The following is a 26894-nucleotide window of genomic DNA, read 5'->3' as shown; positions in this document are numbered from 1 at the left end:
TATCTGTATTTCCCCAGTACACACTCACACAGGAACACATTTCCTGTCATGTATGTGTATGTACATGCTTTAACATTCATGCATGCATAGCTCTACAGATAATAACATCCTTTTTACATTGCTGATTTTTCTTACTTGATATGTTGGCTCATTTTTTTTAATGGTTTTCCTGCTTTCAAAAAACTAAATTCAATATTATTGAAAATGCACAAGTTAAACATTGATGAACAAAATGGATCCAGTGTGGACAGAAATCATGTGCCGGAGCATATTAAACTCATGTAATCACATGGTGATCATCCATCTGTTTTTTTTTTGTTTGTTAATGAATTATCCATCTGAAAAATTTGACATTTACAAAAAACAAGTGCAACTTTACATTGGATAAAGTTATTGTAAAAGCGAACTGACAAGCAACAGGAACTCACAGTGCAAACAAAACTCCAAAAAGTGCAACACGTGTCTGCATATAATAATTTAAGAAGACTGATGTTCTTGACTAAGTCTAGTTTCTTACAGCTTTGAACTGGATGGACGGATGCAGTTATAAGTGGAAGGATCTAATGCAATAGTCTCTTGTGATAGTCGGATAGATCCTCCATAGTTCCAAATTTGTTGCTGGGTCAAGCATGATCAATCATACAGTGGCTTTTTTTGGGACTCGCATTTAAGTGATTTCTGACACGGATTCTTCCATTCTTACTTTTCCTCCAGCATTCTGCACAGTGTTAAAAGATCACTGGAAATGGATGTGCACTCAATTGACGTTTCGATGCCCAGTCCGCATCAAGACACAGCGGCTCTTCCCAAGTAGACAAAAACTTTCAACCACATACATATCTGAATGGTTTGTGCGTAAACTTGACAAACTGCAGTTATAGACATGCATTTATTTTACAGATTCAAAACCACAAATGAGATGGACTGAGACGGGCCGTTGCGACGGGACTGCCTTTCCAGATTTTATTTTATTTTTTTGCCTTTTTCATTAGTTTAAGCAGAGAGATGGATGACGGGACCGCGGTTGATGGTGCATCAGATAGTGCATCTGGAGAGAACAAAACGTACTAAGTTGGCAATATGTGCACAGATATAAGAGAGCGATGGACAAGGCTCAGGAACAAACACAGCCTCCAGCAAGGCAAATGCAGCCGATATCAGGACATCTTGAAGTCTGTTGGTTGGGCTTGGTTTCTGTTTTTTAGTGTGGGTTATCTGAACATTCATCTTTCTTTTGCATGTTGTGTCTGGGTTTTTTTTGTTTGTTTTTTTGAGTAAACTCACTTCCTGCAGTACTTGAGATTGAAAGCTGCATCTCTTCTTTACACATAAAGTTGCAGCTTGCCACGGGCCTGCAGGTGATGACACACTTAAAAGGGGCATTGGGGTGAGGGGTGGGTGGTAAATGGCAAAGGGGAGACTTAAGAAGGGAGAAGAGAAAGACATGAAGGCAGATGAATGTGCGTTGTGTGGTAACTGGCTCCCAATAGCTATTTTCTCCTGAGCATCTCTAAGACGATGTGTCTCGCATCTCTCACGGGAGTGTTTACACTCGCACCTTCACACTCACCGACTCGCACAAATACACTTCCACGGAGTCCCTCTGTGTTTCCTATTTGTTCTCCCCTTTGAAAGCCAAGGAAAGGCTTCCTTTGAAATGTGTGCACGTGCAGGCATCAATGAAAAGTGGTGTTGGAGTGTGTGTCCTTGTGTGTGTGTGTGTGAATGTAGTTTATAAGCAAAGTGAGAGTCCCAGCTAGCAGCAAAAAAGCTCCATCTGCATCACCATGACAACAGCTCAGTAACAACAGCGAGGCAACACCCATCTCAACCCTCCCAACCCCCATCGTGTGTGTGTGTGTGTGTGTGTGTGTGTGTGTGTGTGTGTGTGTGTGTGTGTGTGTGTGTGTGTGTGTGTGTGTGTGTGTGTGTGTGTGTGTGTGTGTGTGTGTGTGTGTGTGTGTGTGTGTGTGTGTGTGTGTGTGTGTGTGTGTGTGTGTGTGTGTGTGTGTGTGTGTGTGTGCGCGCGCGCGCTTGATTACATGCATATTTGATACTGTTGTGAAATTCCACTCTGTGTGTGTGTGATTGAGAGAGAGCATCCATTAGGGAGCGTCCCACCAGGTAATGTCTGTCTCAGAATGATGGACACAACCCTAATAGCTCTGCCTGTCCGCCTCAGTGGGGTTGGTCACGCACGCACTCATGCTCACGCGTGCTTCTTCGCTGCTGGTGTATGAATGGAATTGATACCTCAGCAGCGCTCTCCTCCAGTGTGCCTCGGCCAGCCAATCATACAGCTCCCTGCTCAACCTTCAGGAAGAGATGACATCATCGCTAGCCAATGGCATCGCAGCTCTAGGGTGTGCTGCTTTCTCTGGTTTACAACCAGAAGTGACAGGGCGTGTGTGTGTGTGTGTGTGTGTGTGTATGTAATGGGAGATCAGACTGATTGACATGCGTTCGCAGTCCACTTATTTCCATCTCAACATGTACATTCACCCCTATGTTTTTCTCTCCTCTTTTCATCCTTTTCGATCTTTCCTGTCTATTTCAGCTGCCTTCTTTTCGTTCTCTTTGTCTTTAACCTTTTGCACCTCCGTATTACGTCCATCTCCCACATCATCACCTTCTTCTGTGCTTTGTGCGTCGAGTGACACGGCAAGTCGATAGGTCATTGTCTCTGCTGTGACTTGGCAGAATTTATGTGTGCGTGCACTGACACAGCAGGAAGTCGAATGTCACGGTGACAAAGCTACAGAAGCACGTTTCTGATACAGTACAGGGCAAAGTCGGTGTCCATCTATGCCATGTGGTAATTGCAGCCCAGTCAAAGGATGCATTTTCATTGTGCAGATATGCAATTTAAAAGGTGAAAAATCAAGAGTTCAAAAGTTCAGAAGAGGCTGAAAGCTCTGGTTGTCTCCATGTGTCTTGGCTGTGTTTCAGCCTGCAGAGCTAATTAATCCTCTGCTGTCAGTCATTGATTAATTCATTAGATGATGTGTCACCATATGTTTATGTAACCTTGGTTGCATGGCTGCAGCCATAGGTCAAATAATATACTGCTAGAAATGATATTAAAAGCAGCCAGATGAGACGCAACTTAATGAAGAAGAAAAATACACCGACACTTTGAAAACAATACATCATATCAAGGTCCTGAGATATGATAATGTCAAGTTGTTTGTATAACAAACAATGTATGTTTGTTCGGATGACAAGTTACTGAATGAAGGACAAGCTGTCAGAGGTCTGGGTCCAGACTTATTAGTTATGACTGATGAAGCAAACAGAGCATCTGCTTCTGGGCTCGACTGCGAGCAACTTGGATGTGATGAAGCTGGTTTGGCTTGTTTTGTTTTTTTGTTTTTTTTTTGTTTCACTCCCGACGCTTTTAATCTGCTTTGTCACAGTTCACCTTCATATTTCACAGCAGGTCATGCTTGGCTGTTTATCAAGCTTTAGAAAACCAAACCATTTCCACATCACAAGTCTTGGGTGACCTCTCCTCACCACAATGCCACCTCTTGTGGGAACCTTTGATTCTCCTTGAAGCGGCTCCTTTTCACATTTGCCTGTGTTTTGTTTTTTATTTCCCCCATGTTTGTGGTTTGTATTCCCTTAGCATTACACAAATGAGCAATTTAACCTTGGTGCTGCTGGCTGATGCAGAAGCATACCTGCAAAATACTCACTGTTAAATGTTATGTATTGATAAGATGCATCGTATGTGATGCCTCATCCAGCAATGATGATCTTGTCCCTTTCTTCCTTATGTAAAGTCCATTTTAGCCAAGGCTCTTGCATGGCCTTTTATTGTTTAGGATTTCTTTGGGACAGCATGAGACCCTTTTCAGGCATACAGGAACACAAATCATTTCCAGAGTTCCCATTGCTGTTGTGACGTGACATCTGTTCCTCACAATGGGTTTGATTGATGAGATCATTCACAGTATGAAAGCTCAGTATTATCAACCCCAATGTGCTGTATTTTTGCCATTATGAAATATCTCATGACTGAGATTGTTAAAAAGAAAAAAAAAAAAAAAAAAAAAATCTTGAAGAAACAGCATGAATAAATGCTTTCCCAGAGTGATGATGTACATTTTTGACCCAAATGCTCATGACGTGTTCACTGTAAAAAGTGTAACAGTTCATCACTGCTAATGGAGCAAAGTGAAAACACATGGATGAATAAATCCCGCCCTTCTTACCAAATCTCTTTTTTTTTTTGCCTCTTTGCCATCTGCCTTTCAGCACTATCCCAATCCTTTTCTGTCCTTTTGCTGTTTAACTGCAATGGAGAAATGCATTGTGGGTTTGTGGTTTTCCCTTCACACCTGTCACTGTCAAGATAGATGGTCCTACTACGGATGGTAACCGTACGAGCTGGCGGTTAAATGGCTGTGTGCGCGTGCGTGTTGCGATATATGTTTAAATTCATCCATGCATCTCTGCACCGAGACAAATGTGTGCGTTCATTTGTGTGTGTGTGTGTGTGTTAAGAGGAAGGTTACTATTGATGAGTCCTGAGACCTTCCATCCATCAGCTTGGTGACCTTTTACCCCCAAAAGCCAGCAAATTAGCCATTAATGGCTCAGCCCAGAGAAGCGAGGATTTAGGGGAAAGTGTGTGTGTGTCTTTATGGAGACAAAAACCCCTTCTGAGAGCCTGAAATTGAACGGAGTTTGTGTTTTCTGGTGACCGGATCCTGATTTGCCAAATCACGATTAGCATATTTGTCATGATGAGATCACTTTTCGAAACTGTATTCACAGTTGGCTGACAATTTGTGTTTCTCCAGACCCTCAAACTCCGCCATTCACAGGCTCTTTCTCTGAGCTGCCAAAATTAAAGATTAGGTTTGTATTTCCAGCAGAGTGCATAAACTGCCCAGAGCATCTTTCAGCTGGCCCAGCTGGTCCCTGCTGCCATAGATGCTAACAGACTCTGTTTCAATTAAAGATACTGACAATTATATTATGTAAAAAACAAGAAAAGATGCTGATTTAATGGAAAAAATTGGGAGGAATCTGGATAGCAATGGACCAAACGAAAATGATATGTACAGATTTGTCCTTAATAAAGGCATGGAGATCATACTGTGCAATCAGTTGAGAGAAAAGTAAAAAAATAAGATTTTATATAAGTTTTGAAAGCCATATCCAGAGATTATACGCAATAAAGATTTTTATCAATGTATAAACATTGAATCTTATGTGCCTTTTAATAGAGCGGTTCCTGAAATCTTATTCTCATGATAAATTCAACATCCATCCATCCATCCATCCATTGGCTACCGCTTTATCCGGGGCCGGGTCGCGGAGGCAGCAGTCTGAGCAGAGTTGCCCAGACTTCCCTCGCCCCAGACACTTCCTCCAGCTCCTCCGGTGGCACCCCAAGGCGTTCCCAGGCCAGCCGAGAGACATAGTCCCTCCAGCGTGTCCTGGGTCTGCCCCGAGGCCTCCTACCGGAGGGACATGCCCGAAACACCTCCCTCGGGAGGCGTCCGGGGGGCATCCGAAATAGATGCCCGAGCCACCTCAGCTGGCTCCTCTCGATGTGGAGGAGCAGCGGCTCTACTCCGAGCTCCTCCCTGGTGACTGAGCTCCTCACCCTATCTCTAAGGGTACGCCCAGCCACCCTACGGAGGAAGCTCATTTCAGCCGCTTGTATCCGAGATCTCGTTCTTTCGGTCATGACCCATAGTTCATGACCATAGGTGAGGGTAGGAACGAAGATCGACCGGTAAATCGAGAGCTTCGCTTTTTGGCTCAGCTCCTTCTTCACCACGACGGACCGATACAACGTCCGCATGACTGCAGACGCTGCACCGATCCGCCTGTCGATCTCACACTCCATCTTTCCCCCACTCGTGAACAAGACCCCAAGATACTTGAACTCCTCCACCTGGGACAAGGGCACTCCACCGACCTGGAGGGGGCAAGCCACCTTTTTCCGGTCGAGAACCATGGCCTCGGATTTAGAGGTGCTGATCCTCATCCCAGCTGCTTCACACTCGGCTGCGAACCGTGTCAGTGCACGCTGGAGATCCAGGCTTGATGGGGCCAACAGAACCACATCATCCGCAAATAGCAGAGATGAGATTCTGTGGTCCCCAAACCGGACCCCCTCTGGCCCCCGGCTGTGCCTAGAAATTCTGTCCATATATATGATGAACAGAACCGGTGACAAAGGACACCCCTGCCGGAGGCCAACGTGCACAGGAAACAGGTCCGACTTACTGCCGGCAATGCGAACCAGACTCCTGCTCCGGGAATACAAGGACCGAACAGCCCTCAACAAGGGACCCCGGACTCCGTACTCCCGGAGCACCCCCCACAGGACATCTCGGGGGACGCGGTCGAACGCCTTCTCCAGATCCACAAAACACATGTGGACTGGTTGGGCGAACTCCCACGAACCCTCAAGCACCTGGTGGAGGGTATAGAGCTGGTCCAGTGTTCCACGACCAGGACGAAAACCGCATTGTTCCTCTTGGATCCGAGGTTCGACTAACGGCCGGACCCTCCTCTCCAGTACCCTGGAATAGACTTTCCCGGGGAGGCTGAGGAGTGTGATCCCTCTGTAGTTGGAACACACCCTCCGATCCCCCTTCTTAAAGAGAGGGACCACCACCCCGGTCTGCCAGTCCAGAGGTACTGTCCCCGCCCGCCACGCGATGTTGCAGAGACGAGTCAGCCACGACAGTCCCTGCACATCCAGAGACTTAAGGAACTCTGGGCGAATCTCATCCACTCCCGGTGCCTTGCCACCGAGGAGCTTCACAACAACCTCGGTGACTTCAGCTTGGGAAATGGACGAGTCCACCTCTGAGAACCCAGTCTCTGCTTCCTCAATGGAAGACGTGGTGGTGGGATTGAGGAGGTCCTCGAAGTATTCCTTCCACCGCCCGACAATGTCCCCAGTTGAGGTCAACAGCTCCCCACTTCCACTGTAAACAGTGTTGGTGGAGAACTGCTTCCCCCGCCTGAGGCGCCGGACGGTTTGCCAGAATTTCCTCGAGGCCGACCGAAAGTCCTCCTCCATGGCCTCTCCGAACTCCTCCCAGACCCGAGTTTTTGCCTCCACCACAGCCCGGGCTGCGGCTCGCTTGGCCTGCCGGTACCTGTCGATTGCCTCGGGAGTCCTATGAGCTAACAGTGCCCGGTAGGACTCCTTCTTCAGCTTGACGGCATCCCTTACTTCCGGTGTCCACCACCGGGTTCGGGGATTGCCGCCACGACAGGCGCCAGAGACCCTGCGGCCACAGCTCCGAGCAGCAGCTTCGACAATGGAAGTTGAGAACATGGTCCACTCGGACTCAATGTCTCCAACCTCCCTCGGGATCTGTGAGAAGCTCTCCCGGAGGTGGGAGTTGAAGGCTGCGCGGACGGAAGACTCGGACAGATGTTCCCAGCAGACCCTCACAACACGTTTGGGCCTGCCGAGTCTATCCGGCCTCCTCCCAGTCCAGCGCATCCAACTCACCACCAGGTGGTGATCAGTTGACAGCTCTGCCCCTCTCTTTACCCGAGTGTCCAAGACACGCGGCCAGAGATCAGATGACACGACCACAAAGTCTATCATTGACCTCCGGCCTAGGGTGTCCTGGTGCCATGTGCACTTATGGACACCCCTGTGCTCGAACATGGTGTTCGTTATGGACAAGCTGTGACTGGCACAGAAGTCCAATAACAGAACACCACTCGGGTTCAGATCGGGGAGGCCGTTCCTCCCAATCACCCCCTTCCAAGTCTCGCTGTCATTGCCCACGTGGGCGTTGAAGTCCCCCAGGAGAACAATGGAGTCCCCAGTTGGGGCACTATCCAGCACCCCTCCCAGGGACTCCAAGAAGGTTGGGTACTCTGAACTGCTGTTCGGTGCATAGGCCGAAACAACAGTCAGAGACCTGTCCCCTACTTGTAGGCGTAGGGACGCAACCCTCTCGTTCACCGGGGTGAACTCCCACACATGGCGGCTGAGCTGTGGGGCAATAAGCAAGCCCACTCCAGCCCGCCGCCTTACACCGCGGGCAACTCCAGAGAAGTGGAGTATCCAGCCCCTGTCGAGGAGCTGGGTTCCAGAGTCCAAGCTGTGAGTGGAGGTGAGCCCGACTATATCTAGCCGGTATCTCTCAACCTCCCTCACAAGCTCGGGCTCCTTCCCCCCCAGCGAGGTCACATTCCATGTCCCAAAAGCCAGAGTCCGTGTCCGGGGATCGGGTCGTCGAGGCCCCTGCCGTCGACTGCCACCCAATCCACATTGCACCCGACCCCTACGGCAGCCTCTGTGGGTGGTGGGTCCACAGGAGGATGAGGAAGAGGGGCCCGCGTCGTCCCTTCGGGCTGAGCCCGGCCGAGTCCCGCGGGCAAGAACGCGGCCACCAGGCGCTCGCGTGCGAGCCTCCACCCCGGGCCTGGCTCCAGGGTGTGGCCCCGGCTGCGCCAAACCGGGCGACGTCACCTTTTTCCTCGTGAGTGTGTCCATGGGGTCTTGTGAACTGCTTTTAGTCTGACCCGTCGCCTCGGACCTGTTTGCCTTGGGAGACCCTACTGGGGGGGCAAGCCCCCCGGCAACATAGCTCCGAGGGTCATTCGGGTGCTCAAACTCCCCCACCACGATAAGGTTGCAGTTCAAGGGGGAGGATAAATTCAACAAATCTTGCAAAATTTTCCCGCAAAAAATCTGATCGATTGGATGTACATAGCGGCTAATTGAAACAATCACATTGCATCAGAGGACATTACAGTATAGAGAAAGAGTATCATCTGCCCACATAAATAATAACAAAAAGACCATGACGAACCATTGCTGAATGTTTCATAATGAACATGACATAAGTCCTTTTTAGAAAGCAGTAACGTACAAGGTATTTTCTGTTTAAACACAAAAATGCCTACAAATGACATCAAGATGTTGACTGAAATTGGCTCTAGAGTAGAGTTGTGTTTTATTGATTTTAAATATTAACTGAAGAGTAAATGGGATTTCAGATGGACCGAACAGATTTAGTTGTAAAAAAAAAAATCTAAATTTGGGAGAAAGGATACCATGCTGCCAGCCCATCTCTCTCTCTCTCTCTCTCTCTCATATATATATATATATATATATATATATATATATATGGAACAAGGTGATGCCTCCGCTGTTCTATGACAACACACCTTCACATACAAGCAACTATACACCGACATCCCAGCTGAATAGATCGGTGAGGGGAAGTGCACAGGGAGATGAGTGATATGATGTGCGGTTGAGAGATGGCAGGTTAGGGCAGGAGGCGGGAAGCAGCTAGAGGTGAGTGTGCAGTGGAGAGGTACCAAGGAGATGCAGGAGAGATAAAGGAGAAATTTGTGTGCACGAATAAGAGAGGAGGCGGAGACAGACAAAAGGTAATGGAGTGAGTTGGCAGGATGATAAACTATGTATTAGAAGAGGAAGAGGTGAGACAGATGTATGAGCCAAGATGCTTGTTAGAGAGCGGAAATGAGTCAAAAGCCTTATTTTCCTTTCTCTGTCCTTTGCAGCTTGACTTGATTAACAGTTTCATATCTGGCATAAAAGAAAACAAGTTTTAGGGAGCGATCAGTGTTGGAATATCGAGCAAATCCTGCCAAGAGGGAAGCAAAGAGATGCAGAGAAAGGCTGCAGTGTTTGCCTAAAGCGTGGTTGAGGTGAAGAAAGCGAACCCTGGTGTGAAGTGGTGGAAAATAAAGCAGCAAAGTGAAGGAAAGCCACGTGATGAGTCAGACCTGTGTGTACATTTGAGCTGTCTATAAATTGCACCGCAGTGAAGTGAGGAATAAGAGGCACAGAGAAACCGGCGGAAATGCAGTGATCAGACCTCCAATCTGGGAGCCCCAGCAGCTTCGGCCAGCCAGGGAAAGAAAATGGATAAGGCTGGTTCAGATGTGGGGATTTTTGCCATTGTTATGACACTTTAGGTATATTTGGTTCCACTTGGGTTTTTTTTTTCCACCTGTAACAAGCACACCTCTGCACCACTGCAGCACAATGAAAATATCTCTCGTCTTTACAGAATGTATGTTCTTTAACACTGAGTTTTCTGTATGTTATGTGTATGAATACATCTCCGACCAGCTAGCCATCCATCCATTTTTTCATGTATTTATTCATCATGCATCCATTTGGCATACAGCCACCTCTCAACCTTTCCTTCGACAATGCAGCTGTCCAATTATCTGTTCACCCAACAAGTATGCTTTTGGATGAATGTGCTTAGAGTAAGGCTCAGGGAGCACATGCAAACACAGTTTGTGAACGTATAAATGATACACACACACACACACACACACACACACACACACACACACACACACACACACACACACACACACACACACACACACACACACACACACACACACACACACACACACACACACACACACACACACACACACACACACACACACACACACACACACACACACACACACACACACACACACACACGATGTGACGAGGCGTCTGAACAGCTGTCTCTGTGCAGCAGCTCTTTAAGTGTTTTGACTAATTGGCAGATTTTACAAGTTCTTGTTGAACTCTCAGCTGGTAAAAATGGAACCACAAGTCTGTTATAGAGTTGATTAGAGTGTTTTGAGGTTTGCAGTTGAATAAGAGGAGGCTGAAATACGTGTGGACTATTTCTCTTGAAATAAAACAAAAAACACTTCTTTTTACAAGATCCAACATACAGATTGCCTTTGTATAATAGTTCTTCAGGTTTGTTTTTGTTTTTTTTATGCAGAACACCTTTGAATGTTCCATTATTCCACTAAAGTATCACAACACCCAAGATGATGATTTTGATGTCATTTAGCTCCTGTTTAAACAAAAACTCACTGTTAATAGAATTTTACAAGTTGGGTTGTTATTAATTAGTGTCGGAAGAAGTAAACCATTAATCTGTTATGAAATGCCCAAAGTCCTGAGAATAATACAAAAAAAAGAGCTCCTGCCAGTAGGCTTGGCTTATTGTTGGAAACTAATGTATTTGCAAGTACTCAACTCTGGTACTTTGTTGCATAAGTGTCATAAAAGTAAGTTCCTACAGTAAAAGTCCCTTCATCAACACAAAATGAAGCAGATGGAAAAAAACAAAACAATGTCACACCGCAAGAGTGATGCAAGCACACCCTTGTTGATATTTTCCTGACGTCACACATGCTAAAAAATAACTTAAAGCAAACTACCTGTGGTGCCACCGTTGTACCGAAGTTACAAGCTGTCAAATCACAAACCAGACTAAATCCTGTTTTGGGTTAAAGGCGTCTGTTGAAGTTCCCGTACGGGGTGACGCCACAGTCAACAACATTGAAAAATGGAAAACATGACTAATAAATGTTGTATTTGTCCCAAATCCTCGCAGCCATGCTGGCAGAGTCACCACAGACTGTAATGTGAGTAAATTTAAAGCATGAGTCATTGTAACGGCAGTGCAGCAAGTGTGGCTGCCGAAGGCTTTGTTTACTCTTGTGTGACTATTTTTTTTCCCCATGTATTGTTACAATTTTATAATATCTGATACATTTTTGGCTGTTTACACTTGGGCAATTAAGAAAATGTAGCATATTTATACTGTTTGTTTTTTAAATGGTCTTCAATAAGAGGAGGTCGCTCACAGGGGGAAATGAAGGAGTGAAGTATTTGGGGAATAATACCATAAGACCAGATCGCCCAGACGTGCACTCCATCGAACATACGATAGGATACCACGTTAACTGCTCCCAACCAGCCATGTTTTCCCCTTCGGTTCACCCCACTGCACATGACGGAGCAAAGCACACATGGGGCACATTAACCTCTTCTCTATCACACACACAAACACACACACACACACACACACACACACACACACACACACACACACTCGCACACACCCAGATATTTTTCCTCCGAGAAACACCAGCTGGGGCATGCGGAGTATGGCGTTACCACGGCAACAGCATCTATAGGCGTGGCGTTGCTGAGTAGAGCGTGAGTGAGCTGGGTGCAATATGGGCTTATCATGCGTTTTACTTTTGTGTTGGCCTTATGTACAAGTAACACTCATTAGCTGTCCGTTATTGTAATGGTAGGCTGCCTGCCCCGTCTGCTTTTGTCCCATTTCTGCACAGGAGTTGCTCAAACTGTTCGCAATTTATTTCAAAGTTGTTGTTTTTTTAATAGATTTTTCTGTGTTGATTTGTTTTGTTAGTCGTGAATTTCCTTTAACGGTGTACTGAGGTGAAAATCTTGTAAAAAATCTCAAACAGTCCTATTTAAGGGCTTAGTACGAACATCTATGATTAGAAGATTTATCATATTTTCTTCACTCACTAATGCTCACTGCTAATTGGAGAGTCAAGACCAAAAGGACTTGAACCTGCAACCTTCGGGTCCCCAAGCCACCACTTGACCACTTCATTGATAGTTTGACATTAAAGCAGTATGGTTGTTTTATTAAAACAATTTTAGGAAGTGGACCTGTTGCATCCAAAGTACCACCAGACAAACAAAATCAACAAATGAAGGAAATCAAGTATTAAAAAAAACAAAAAACATTTCAGCACTATACTGACTTTGAGAAGATGTTTTGATGACGAAGGACCATGATATATTTGGTGACGGCCTTTTTTTCCTCCTCTGTCAAATTGCCTCTGAGAAAGCACTACTGGATTAACTATCCCAGACTGAGCTCACCTTAAAGTGGGAGGCTCATGGCACCTATTGAATTGTCTATCATCTCAGGGCTTTGTGATACTGAAAATATGAATAATTCTCGTAAAAATGAAGACTACATTTTCTCAAACCTCCGGCAGTCCGAGGCGTGGTTGAGTTCAGTTTTACAGGCATTTTCACGCATTCTCTGACTCAGAAATAAGAACTTTCGGATTTTACAGACGCATGCGAATGTACCACAAGTTGGACTAATTCTAAAATTGTAGGTGTATCAAATTACAGTAATGCACAGTCTGTGGCCACATTGGTCTGTTATTACTAGGAATAATGACCTGATCTGATTGAAACAAGGACTCCAAGCTATCCAATTTCATCCAGACAAACATGTAATTAAATCTGTGCAGTCTTCAATTAGAATCTCTGCTGTAGATTAACACTCTGGTTTCTTCAATAGCAGTACATGCTGGCAGTATCTCAATGAGATTTCTCCCTCTTAATCGCTTGGAGTCCTTGTGGACACTCGTGCTTGTGGATTTTTCATCATATTCCTGTCCCTTTTGCTTTTCTACATGCTTTTATATGTTTCCATTTGTTGTTTGTGTTGATGGGGGGGAAGAAAAAAAAAAAGGCGTCTGCCTCTGTGTGGATGCTTTTGGGAAATGTGAAGTGTTTACCTCCCGCACTGTTCTTTGTGTGTGTCTTTGTGCGTGTGTGTGCTCATAGGCCTGTTTAATGGAGAAACTGTGGGTTCAGGAGGCGAGGGAGGCAAGTGAAGTCTTAACAGTCAAACATCATTAAAATCTTCTGTGCTCCTCTGTGCGTTTGGATCTCGGTTTTTTTGTTTGCCTTTATTTATATCGGTGTGTAAATGCAAGAGTTTCACATTTGTTAGAATAAACCTTTTATTGTATATGTGTGTGTATATATAGATATATATTTCTAGCATTTCTGTGATGTGTCCCGTTTACCTCTGATCACTGAAGAAAAAAAAAAAAAAAACGATGTCATGAAAGAGAATGACAAAGAGAAATTTGCTCAGAAAGAATATTGGTTTCAATACTGTGGAGATTGCGTGCATAATAACAATGAAACACAAAACTATGACTCACGCTGTCATGTAGAGGACAGTCGGTCAGTGGTAATCAGCTGCAAAGAGAGTTCCCATAAACAAAAACTAACAAAAACACAGAGTAATGGACATCTTATCAAAGTCCCGATAGATGTTTTGACTATGTTGATTAGAGACAGCGAGAGAGAAGAGGGGGGGAAGTGGAAAAGAAATGAATGGAATAGGAAGAGGCATTAAGATATGAGTGGCAGACATGAATAAAAAATTAAGTCACTTTCATTCCACAAAGAAAAAGGGAGACATTTGAATGAGACCTTCTGAGTGATAACTTCACTCTGAAGCACAATTTTGAAAATCAATCTACTAAAGCAGAGGGAAATTGATGGTTTATACCTTATTTACATGTTCAAAAGTGTTGTTTACATGTGCATCTCATTGGCCTACCATCATAAAGTCAATAATTTGTTATTTTGTGTTGCAAACTAAAAGGTTTGGATACCGTTCGTCCAATTTAAAAAGTCAAACTACTCTTCAGTTTTATTTAAAAGCTGATACATTTTCTGTATTGGCATTGTTTTTTTGTAGTACAAAAAGGGAACATTTCAAACAGACTGGTTATACTTTTGACAAGAAATGATGGACAATCAGTTTTCTGATTGTTTGAGAAAAAGTTGGATCCATTCGTCCAAAGTTATACGTCGTCTTTGCATCTTGGTAAAGGCTTTTGGACAGAATGAGGTAGGAAAAAAGTAGAACGAGAAACAACAACGACAACAACAAAAATCTAAGGTAGGTTGAAAAAAACAAAAAAAAACAACCCAAGTAAGTGCCTTAGAGAAAGCGAGTGTAGTTTTTTAAAAGGAAAGCGGCGTCATGTGGTGCTGAGTGGCATTGTGCTTCCTGCACGCTCGGTAGGAGTGTAGTTGTATGTCATATCCTGTGAACCAGCTGTCACTCAATACAGGGGGTCTGCTGTGACACCACACTGACTGACGGCTCGCAGCCCAGCTCTATATGTGTGTACGTGTCTATATATATATATATATATATATATATTTATTTATTTCTGTGGTGACCGTATACCCTATATACAGATGCCTTGAGGGGCAAAGTGCTCCGCGTGTGTTTGTGTGTGTACATGTAGGAGATACTCATTCTTAATGACAGTAGAAGGTCACTGTTATCACTCTCATATTCTCGCTCTCCCTCCTTGTCGCTGTACCAGTCGTCAAAGTCTCTCTTTCTCTCCGTCTGAGACCGGCTGCTTCTCTGATACTGCCTGATCTTATGAGACATCACATTATTTTTATCTCTGTGTTTATTCCTTGTGTTGTGTATCTCATTTGTAAAATGTCCCTGTGCATTCTACCAAAGAGCTGTTTTGCTTCAAACCTTGATATCAGGTTTTCTGACTTTAATGCTCCTAATTAACTGTCAAACTTTGCTTTTCTGCTCAAATTGGTTTTGGGCTGATGCGTTTTGGACAGTTCTGTTTCCGAAATCCTTTATTAATCTGGTGTTGGGTTATACTTTTTATTAAATTTGTTGGGGATTTTTTTCCACATAACATCATGTAAACCTTTAATCTTTTTAAAAATTGAAGTCTGCAGCTGCTCCAAACTGAGTCATATTTTACAGGAAGAGAACAGTTGATACAAACCTACATGTCCCTCCTCACTTGACATCTGTCCGTCCAAACTCGCATTTCATAAAAAATAAGGATTGTCTTGATGCATTCATCACCAAAATCTAAATAATTAATATTTGACTGACAGTACATGTTTGTGCCATATTTTGAGAAAGAACCACACAATTGTTTGTGAATAGCAGAGGTGCGACGTGCGAACAAAGCATCAGTTGAAGGCAGGGAAGAGATAAAGACGGGAGCAGATGACGACAGTAAACCTCAGTGTTTTTGATGATTGATCTATTTCATCACTTTCTTTGAACCTTTGTCACATTGAGCTGCGTTCTCTTCAGTATCTGGTATTTTTTTTCCAGCCTCCCACTCAGGGTTGTGTTGAAGGTCATGGAAGAATCAGAGCAGTTGCATTTAACAGTTATAGTCTGTTAAAAAGGACTATTAATTATGGTTTCTCGAGGCTGGTTAAATAGTCTTTGTTTGGCTTTTTATAGAGAGCGTGTATAATGGAAGGGTAGAAAATGATATCTTAAGTTTTTTTAAATTTTTGTTTTGTCAGAATGATTGCTATCAAACCAGCCCCATTGTCTTGGAGGTGTGGTGCTCTGTGCACCAACGGTTAGACATCACTGTCAGAACTTTAGTACTTCGGAAAGTTCCAGCCCTTTGAACAAGGAGAGTTTATATCTGAGAAAGCAAATGCATTTGTTTTTTTTACCTCAGTCAGCATGTATTTCTTCTCTATATTAACATATATATTAAATGTCTTTTTCATAAAAGCAGATGTGTATATAGCAAAGTACAGTGCTTTAAATATTTTTGGATCTAGTATCGTGCTGTTTTTTGATTTTCTTTTTTCTTTTTCTTTTTTTAAAATTATTATTTTGTCCTTTGCAATTTTGAGTGGTGTAAAATGACAGGGTTTGACGTGAAACGCGAGTAACTCTCAATATGATTCATGTAATTCATTGCAATGCTAATAACCATTAGGCTTTGAAGAAGTGCTGGACCTCAGATTTCAAGGCTTTTCAGGAGGTTTTGACACACCTCCACCCACCTCCTCCATCTGTCAAGTGCTGACTGCTTGAGATGAAACTTAAGTCACATATGGTGATCACACATTTCTGAAGAACAAGATATTTTTCAATGCATCAGCAACATCCATCCTGAAGTGTAATGTTAAAATTATTTTTAATCTAGACTTCATAGTTGACCATTGTTGACCATGAAGAGACTGAATGTGATGTTGAACTGTTAAATAGTACGTCCTTGAGCAGTGTTGCTAAATCTGTTGTCCGGGGTCATCTTGGGGGTGCTGCGACTGAAAAGCAAGGTAGGGCCCGAGGCTTGAACTTCTTTGAGGTTGTCAAAATGAGATTTGCATGTTAAAGGAACCCACAGGAGGACACAATGAAGAATTTAGAGGAGACCTGGAAAACTGCCTCATGGTAGGTTTTCTTTCAGTCTTTCAGCCTTTTCTTTTCGATCCAGATCGGAGTCAGTGCTGTATGTTGGTATGGTGTCAGGTTCGCCAGCATTTTAAGCTTTCTTGTTTTGGCAAATCAGAGCGTGAAGAAGGGAGTCCATAGCTTTTCTTCGAGGCTGAGGGCTCTCCAAGGGGAAAAGGTTGAGAAACACTGATACATTGGAAACTTCAGGTTATGATTTTAATTTTGTTTGCTTTGATCTTTTCATTGAAGAATTTTCCTATGGGTTTGATATAACATGTTTTTCATATTTTGTCTTCAACAAAGCTGTGGGATGGGATCATTCCCACTCTGCAAAGAAAAAAAAATAGATGGTGGATAAAACTAAGTTTAATTTTCCCAGCACCTCTTTCTAATGATCATATCATTTTACATGCGACTTCAACAAGACGACACCCTTGAGAGCCCGGCAGAATATAATAGTGGGAATCATGCCGGAGGGCACTGAGGGATTACAGCAGTCTGGAGAGGGGCGATATCGGCCACATACATACACATAAACCCCGATAATGTGTACATGTCGGTGTGTGTGTGTGTGTGTGTGTGTGTGGGGGGGGGGGGGTTGTGTGTAGTCAGAGATAGGGGGATTCAAGTGTCTTTACCCAATAATCCAGGTCTGTATTGCTCTGGAAAAGAGAGAAGATGCAGGGCGAGCAAGGCTCTTCGGGTATTAGACCCCTGACCTCAAAGCCCATTCGTGTGTCTGTGCGTGTGTGCCGGAGGAAGGGTCACCACAGCCTACTCATCCCCCACGACCCTCCATCCCAATCCGACCAGACCCCCACTGTTTCCATGACGACAGGGTTAGAGGCTGGCTCCAGGGCTGAAAGGTGCCTTCTGACATGAGATCCAACTTCTGCAGTCTGCTTTAAATGCATTAATTTACATGGATGGATTGCCTTTCTATTTTTCTTTTCACACTTTGCATCCATGCTGTTAAATGCCTGAAACTGATCTTTATCCCAGCAGGTATTCTCTTTAACACTTGGCAGCAATCACTTTTTCATTTCTCTTTCACACTTTGAGTTTTTAGTTTTCTCTTCATATTGCTTGAGGTACTTTGGTGTTGTGCTCCTTCAGCAAGAATTAACAAAAAAAAATACCCCAAACTATTTCAGCTCCATGCTGACACGCGTCAGAGTTAACAGGCTACCCCACCGCGCTTCACTTTGTAAATACCTGTGGCTGTGTATTTTTGACTCAACCTCATCAAACCTGCACTCCCACATGCAAAGCTGACACAATTTGAGAAAGTGAACCATCTCTTTATCGAACCTGGCAGCAGTGGCAACGAGCACATATTGCCAGAACAAATTATTTTCAAAACTGCAAGTTTGAAGACAGAGGAAGAAATCAAGCAATAATGATGCAAACGAGACACTGTAGTAAATATGACACATTTGGTGTGGAACAGAAAGATGGGTGGGTGGGGGGTGTATACAGACACACACTTATAAAAAAAGGGACCGTGTGTGTGTATAATATATGTATAAATATGTGCATATATTGAGAATTTCTCCCCCATTATTATCCCTTTCATTTATTTTCCTTTTAGGTGGCTCCCCCCCCCCCTCCTGCTGATATTGGGTGATAGCAGTGTCAATTTTCACTCGGCGATGGTGTGGTTATGTCGTCAGACCAAACTGCCTAATTGGCCTTCTGCAGAGAAACCAAGCTCAAGTGCACGCTGGTGTAAATTAGGTGGCATATTTCACCATCTTGTTAGCCATAAATCACTTTCACACATACACAAAAGCCATTACAGCCCATTTCCTGATTCTTCGCCACTTATTCATTTTATAATAGATTCCATGTTTTGTAAAGGCACAACTGCACACTTCTTCATCCAAACTTTCTTCATCTTTTGTTAACCCGGTGCTGCTGTCTCTCCGTCCTGGCCCAAAAAAAAATATATATAGAGAGAGAGAAACGTCTTTTGGTAGCACAGCCCATATAGAACTCACACATACACATGTCTACAGATGCATGGATGAATTCACAGCTAACACACACACACACACACACACACATACACACCAATCACGCCTCTGTCTTTTCAACCCCCTGGGGAAACGAAGTCCTGCATCAGCTGCTAAATTGCCTAAACTCTCTCATCCACTAATGGGCTACCTTTCTTTCTGCGCGTCTGCCTCTCTGTCTACATTAATGAGTTTCTGTTGTCTGTCTGTCTGACTCTGTGCCATCCTGAGCATCTGATGTCTTGTCTTTATGTATCCCACTTGTTTTGTCCATCTGTCTCTGACAGTTCCTGCTGCATGTTGGTTGCACTTCCCATCATTCTGCCTGTGGACCAGGAATTCATATGGATTTGCACTTTTACTTAAAGCTGCTTTGTACAGCATGACCATTCACTAATCCATGCATGGTATATAATGCACAAGTTCCATTTCCTGCACAGTAATGGCAATACCAGTTTTTGTGAAAAGTTTCATACTTTTTCTTTTTTCAAATTTGTGCTTTCAAATCTATAGATTTGTGTGAATACTGATGGATCCTGCATATTCACATGTCTCTGAACACAGTTGCAGAACTATGAAATATTTACACAGCTTTGCACATTTACAGATCAGGGTACACATGTTCATTACGCCTGCACATTTACTGATTTGAAACAGGACATAAACTCCACTGGTACTAGTAATGTTGATAGTTGTTGAAAATGCATATAAAAAATAAAATTGCTGGATTAATAATGTTATAGTTAGCAATACAATATAAATGTAGGTGGTAAAGTTTGAAGATTGTATTCCCCAAATCATATCAATATACTTGGTTATATTAGTAAAGTCTCATAAAAATAGCTACAAAAGAAGTTGCACAGTAGTTGAATTACTAATAGTAATATTATTGTGGCAGGTAACAGAAATTCATCCACATCTTGCAGTGAATGGCTGAAAATGAGGAGGCCCAATAATTATCATTTCAAGAGTAGTGGAAAACAATATTATTTTAGTCAATAAAGTTCAGTTTCAATAAGTGAAAGATCCTTCAGTTCACAAGCCCAAGACGTATCACTCTGGACTATGGGAAAATCTCAGACTGTATTTACTTTCTTTGTCTCCTTTTTTGTCCTTAGGTAACACATTTTCTCTAAATAGAAGTCTCATATGTTTTTCGTTTCCCGGTTTGACTCCATAAGGTGGATAAGCATTGGTCTGAAGGGAAGAGTACTACAAATTAACATAATTTTTTACTCTTTCTCACAATACAAGCAAATCTATTTTCAGTGTCTTGACTTGCCCTTCGAAAATGACTTTTTTATTGTCTGTCCGTGTTTGGGTCTCAGACGGCGCGTCTCCCCTGATGTCGACCAATTCCATGAACCGTATCATAAAAAGGGGGCCTGTTGACATTTCAATTTGCCTCATAACCCGTCATACACACACACACACACACACACACACACACACACGTCCAAGTTCATTGTTGAGCGTGGGTTCAGCAGCAGGCCTCTCTGGGGTTTCCACGGAGACAAGGAAAAGCAATAACTGCACACTTGACCCCTCTGCTCCTTTATTGGCCTTCTTCTCCTCGACACACAGACACACACAGACATACATACACCTCAAATCTAATCTGTGAGAGTGAGCTTCCACAGCCATATTCCTCCATCTTCCCTTGAGGTTTGCAAAGGAGAGTCAAAAAAAAAGGTGGGGGAGCGGAGGAAGTTAATAATTTCATGTGGCAGTGACCTGGAGATGATAAGATCGAAGCATTGGCTCTTTGCGGTCTCTTCAAAGGAAGATACACCCTCTGCACACAGATCTTCACAGTTCACTCACATTTTCTTATTGTTTCTGCCTTTCTCTTGTCTTCCTTTGTTGTCCACCAGAATTGGCAAAGTCTGTGAAAACAATTGTAACTGAAACTTTCCAATTTCGAGAGGAAATAAGGAGAGAAGAGAGCCGTGGGCAAGATTGAAGTGGGAAAGTAGAAAAAAAAAAAAAAAAGAAGCTGACCTCGAAAAAGAGAGAGAGCAACTGATGGAGGGAAAATATTTGGAAGAACGGCAGGCTAGCCTTAGCGACAAGACTGTTTACTGTTTATTTTGGTCTCCAGTGTCATCTCGCCTCATATTGGCACAGTCGAGATTATTTCCTTTCACAGCTTATTCCCGTGTGGATTTTCTCTGCTTTGTGTGTGTTTGTGTGTGCATTTGTGTATGTTTGTCTACTGTTTTAATCTTCAGAGGTCGTCGGCCTGAACTCAATCTTTCCGCAATCATCAGTGCTTATGGTGTCTTCATATAGCCATCAGGTTCCCTCTGTGGGTTGTCACATTTTCCTCATGTGCTGAAGCAAATGGCGATTTAACAGACGGCTTTATGGCTTACTCGTCAATCTTATCTGGCTACATATGAGGTATGTCAGTCATTTAGTGATTGACACTTTTTCTAGCCGTTATGAAAGAGTTTGATTATGGGTCGTCCCTGTTGAGTAATCAACAAAAAGTTATTTAGGAGTTCAGTTTAATTTACAACCATAATGCTTCAATTCCAGCTCCATAATTGAGAATATTTTCTACTGTTTGTATTCCTCTGTCATAATCAACTGAATATATTTTGGTTTCTCAGGCTCTGATAATGACTCGTCTCAAATTAACTCCAAGAGAAAATAAGAATCCTGTCGTTCATAATATAAATGTGTGTTCGTCGAAGTCCAAAACTCATCCAGGTTGTAGTAATCACTTTCAAACGCGGCCAAATCACACATTATGGTCGATTTGTGCAGTGACACTGATCCAAACGACGTGTCCTTTATTTGAGATTGTTGTCGTCCATAGCGTGAATAAACGGTGGTCTTTCTTCCATGATTCCTTAAGAATCGGGAATAATATGATCTGGATGACTGAGAGTTTCCACAGACACGGTGACCCGATGAACATCATGCTGAGCTAAGAGGATGAAGTCATAGAGAGCCAGATCCAGTCAATATGCATCCAAGGGGAAGACGATTCTGTTGTTTGGCTGGGGGGAAAAAAATTCATCCGCTATTATACCATTGCTTTTCTCAAATGCTGCCGACTGCTCTCGTCAGATTTGGCATTCAGAGTTGTGACACGAGTCTGTGAGCGGAGGAAAAATGACCGGCATGCTCTTAGTTGTGCTGCACCTGCCTTTCCTCCTCCGATCTCAAAGAGTGGGAGTTGCCTTTCACTTTGGTTGCTGCAGACTCGATTGTTGTCGCTGGTGATCTGCCTTGACTTGAAGATTGGATGAGCTCAGGGAGAGCTTCATATACCCCGACATGGTGTTTATCTATGTGTGAAATTACACCGGAAAAAGAAAAAAATCCTGATCTCCTGTTGACAGAAAGACGTCATGTGCTGCCCGATCACACAAGTCTCACAATATGATCCCACACTTTGTACATGCGCTTAGAATTTGTAGTTCCCCTGAAGTGTTGATCTCTTTATGAACAAATATGAGGCTGTGAAATGCGTTTTGTGAATTGGGTGCATTAACGTGTGCATGAGTGTGTAATTGGCGTTATTACAGGCTGTCCTCAGGAGGGCCCCACTGACGAAGAATCTAGGTTTCCACACTACATATGAACAATAAGCGTCGTGAGGATTTTTTTTCTTCTTCTTGGCAATCAGACCAGGGTCGATTGGATTGTTTGTGGTGTGGGCTGGACTGAGAGTGTGTGTGTGTTTGAGGGTACACGGTGTTTCTTCCCTGCAGTGTTGCCTTCTGCACCACAGGTGTGTGTATTTGTGTTTCGTGGCACACACCCATATTACATTACTTTGCTCTGAGAATTATTCTGCAGATTGTGTTGAACGTTTTGAATCATACAGTCATCAATATATTCATCCAGTCAAATCTCCCTTCGAAAAAAATGTTACTGTGTGGATATCATCTGCATAAGCAAAGTCATTTATAAATAGAACTTCTTATCAAAGATGTGAAACTTTGCATTGATGGCTTGTTTTCTTTTCATATCTTTTTATCACAGTTCTCCAAGGAGAAGTACCTGTTGGAGTCTCCTCCGGAGAAACTTCGTAAAGAGCTGGAGGAAGAGCTGAAACTGAGCCCTGCTGACATCAGGAGCCATGGCTGGTACCATGGCCACATACCCAGAGAGGTATGAGCACTGAGTACTGAAGTACACTGGGGAATGTATATGCATCCACGGCAATGGGTACCGTGCGACACAACACAGGTTAAAAGTCCTTAATGGATCATTGTGTGCAAATTAGTTTCCAGGTTCACAAGTGTGATTATCTGGTTAATCCTGCTTTAGATTTTAGATAACGACCAGGTAAAAACTTTGTAGATAATGTGTTGATAGTTCTGTGCATTTATGGTCTTGTGAAATTCTTTATAATATGATATTGTTGACACAAAAATCTACTTTTTTTTTTTTTTTTTTTCCATTTCCATCTGTATACATTTTTGTGTTTCATTTCATGCATTTATTGCATTTGTTGGTTTATAGCTGTAATACTGTCAAAGTGGTAGTGAGTTAATACTTCGGTCCTTATTTCCAATATGATCTCTTCGATTTCACTGTGGGTTTTTGACGGCCCTGAGAAGCTCTTGCTTAAAAATGAGTGATTGCACAGCTGTTTTGCCGAGGTCCACGTTGCGACTGTCACGCCTTATACATGGGCATGAGGTTGTGTTTCTCTCCTCTCTTAACAATTTTGGAATTTTCTAGATATAAACAGTGTATACGATATGCGACACGTATGCATGCCAGAGGGTTAAACACATTTAAAAAGGTTAAAGCCAAAGGGTTAAAGACATGTTCTTATCAGAAACTGTACCTTAGTTGCAAATAGACCATTCCATGAGAGGATGGTACAAATAAAAAGTTAGATTTTTGATTTTTTTTTAAAAAGTTGTTTTGAGTCAAAGTTGTTGTTTAAAGTTTTAAGTTTAGACCAAACTAACATCAAACATTTGAGACATTCTCGTAGGTATTAACAGGGATTGTTTTTCATTTGTTTTTCATGCTCATTGTGCACTGGGCTCCAGGCACTTTCAAAGCATGGGTGAGCTCAATGAAGGTCTTGTGTAAACATGCAGATGGAGCAACAGTGCTTAATATGCTGCTCAGACAACACTAAATGATACTAAAACAGCAGGGACAATCAGTCGAGTATTTTTCATTTCATGCATTCAGCACCGGAAAAATCTGCTCCAATGGAGGTAAAAGCCTGTTTTTTATCCACTTTGTGGTAAACATTGACAGATTAGCTGGGCCATCCTTTAGCTACGCTTGACTTTGTAAGCCCCACACATTATACATTTTTACAATATTGTGCTAGAAAACACAACAGCATAATATTAACAAGATTGAAAACTGCCCGTTTCACATTATGAATATTTTAGATTTGTGCCTTTACAGTGGCGTGCCACGGCAAACATCAGGCGCACGCACAGATAAAAGCCGTGTTATAATTGTGCACCTTCTATTTTGGGGTCTGCTCGTTGAGTGCACTTTCTGAAATCCTTTTTTTTTTTTTGTGAAGTGGTATATTTCATCAAAACATTAAAAAAAAAAGAATTTTTATTCTTGAGTTAATTAATACATTGTTCTGTTGTTAAATATATATACCATCCTCATTCGATATTACACATGTGAGTTATTCTGAATGTTTTGAAAAATTACAACCCCGTTTCTAGATTTTGGGGAGATTAACACTTACTGCTATGCAAAACCTTTATTCCGATTATTTTCCACTTGTGACATTATAGCAGTTGTTTTGCATAAGTAGAGGGAGTGAATGCCAAGGACCACATCCTGCATGGGAATTGGTAATCTCGTACAAGTTGGTTGAATACTGCGTTACTGTGTGGGTTGGCTTTGGCTCAATTGCAACAGCGGCTCCTCTTTCAATACCATGGTGTAATCTGTCCATGTGTTGAAGTGTCTGTGGGCAAGACACCGAATCTCTTAATTTCTCCCAGTGGAGACTGTCCCCATTGCATGACAGCCGTTGCCTTCAGTATGTGAGAGCGTAGATAAATGGGTGAATGTGATCCAGTGTGCCGAAATGGTTAAAATGAACCATATCTGTAAAGTCCATTAACTATGTGAAAAAAAGTAAATAAATTGCATGCTATGCCCACGCGATTTAACATAGATTCATCAGTGTCTACATGAGGGGCTTTCTGGTTCTTATATTTGGTTGGAGAATTGACAGAATTGTCTTTTCACGTCTCTGATCATCACAATCTGTATTCAAACTGTATGCCACACCTCCTTTATTACTACATTATACTTTATAGTAACTAAAGCGTCAGTCATCACACACCAGCATGAAAACAATCACTTTCAATAAGTTAGTCATTAAGAAAGTCACAAAAACTCAAAATGAGACTTTCTGTCTCAGCCTTTGGTCTCGGACACGATAAAATATGGAAAAGTATTTTGAATAGCTTCTGTGGTTTAAATTTCCAACATGCACACTTCATACTACATGTTAAATGTCTAGAAATCAATAAGAGAAATACATAAACGTGCTAATGTCTTTGTGTGGGTTGACATGGTTGTCAAGACGGGGTATTAGTTGAGTGATTACTCTGAGAAATTCTGGCTTGGAAAGCGCAGTTTAAATGCTTTACACACAGAATGACACTGATTAATGAATCCCATCATCTGTCACAGCTCAGTAGAAATTGCTTTAGCATTCAGAAGGAGGGGAAACTCTGCCAAACAGACAGCTGCGTGTGTTGCTGATGTAAGCAATTGAATTTCACAGCTGGTGACTAAGATTCAGATAAACAGACAGCGGACACACGCTGCACGCACATGTGGCTGCAACTGGCTCGTAGACACACGCCCTCTGTCACTTGATCAACCTCTGTCTCTCTTTCAAGCACGCACACACCAACACAGATTCAAATCAGCCATCTGCGAGTCTTTCCTCTTTTCATTTACATAATCTATTCATGTATTCATGGATTTGCCCCAGCATAAACCTGGGGGAACCCCGGGCCCCCTGGTTACCAAAACAGTACTTAATAACTAGATCACACAAACAAAAACCTGATTTGTCAATACTGTACATCAGCCTTCCTGGACTTGAATCTTCATTCCTGTTCAGTAGTTGTTGTTTTTTTTCTGTTTGATGACTTTTTCTAAGATTCCAGACTTAGTTTGGTGATCTTCCATATACTTTTATAGCAAAATGTACAGAAATGTAAAAAAACAAAATAATAAATGCAAGCGCTGTTCATTATGCAGATGAGCGCAGTCAGTTCAAAGTGCTGTACAGCTGGGAGACAAAACACTAAGATATGATAAGGGAAGGTTGTATAACGGAATCATAGCTCTTTCACTTCACAACAACATTATAACCAGTTACATTCCAGGCTTGAGAAGTTTGCATGTTTATGTGTCTCTGTGAGGTGTGGCTTGTCTCTTCGTTATTGTAGGCATCGATCAGCTCCAGCACCTTGTTGTTTTTTTTTAAAGTTGGATGAAGAAGCATAAAAAAGAAGTGTGCACAAGTAAAAAAAAAAAAGTTTTTAAGAATTTCTTTCTCACCAATTCATCTGCTGCTCACTTGATGTGTCCCTCCACACCGCCAGGCATGAGAACTGTTCAAATGGATGGATATGCAAAGATATAAAAAGAAACATTTAGTGAAAACCTCTGACTCTCTACGGAAGTACAGCAAGAAATGAGACACCCTAGATTTCTGTTTTTCAATTGAGATTCATATACCAAGTTCCTGTTAAATGTTTAACATTTTCAGTCGCGTAAACTGATGCACACCTTGCAGGTGTCTCTCAATGTTAGTTTTGGTCTTGCAGGCTGGCCCAGCAAAGCCGCAAGAGTGGGCGCAAATGGCGTGTCAGTTCTATATTTTCATGCAAGCTCAGGTGAAAGAAGTAAAGGTAAATAAATACAAATGTAAAATCAATCCAGAAATTCACAGGTTGCTGATGTTGTCTCTTCCAGTGATCATGCCTGGAGCGGCAAAATCCTAAAACTGGGCTGAAGTTATCAGAGAGAAAACCAGAGTCCT

General features: G+C 42.8%; 1 protein-coding gene across 1 annotated transcript in view; it reads left to right on the top strand.

Moving 5' to 3' along the window:
• The window catches only part of sh2d3ca (SH2 domain containing 3Ca), a 50295-nt gene that overhangs the window by 11207 nt on the left and 12194 nt on the right, over positions 1-26894 (top strand). Inside the window, exon 2 of the mRNA XM_080510361.1 lies at positions 22868-22996. Within this exon, the coding sequence (XP_080366487.1) occupies positions 22868-22996 (129 nt within the window). The remainder of the gene's footprint in view (positions 1-22867; positions 22997-26894) is intronic.

This window comes from Blennius ocellaris (genome assembly GCF_963422515.1).
Source record: "Blennius ocellaris genome assembly, chromosome: 15".
Lineage (NCBI taxonomy): Eukaryota > Metazoa > Chordata > Actinopteri > Blenniiformes > Blenniidae > Blennius > Blennius ocellaris.
This window is presented reverse-complemented; position numbering and strand designations above follow the sequence as displayed.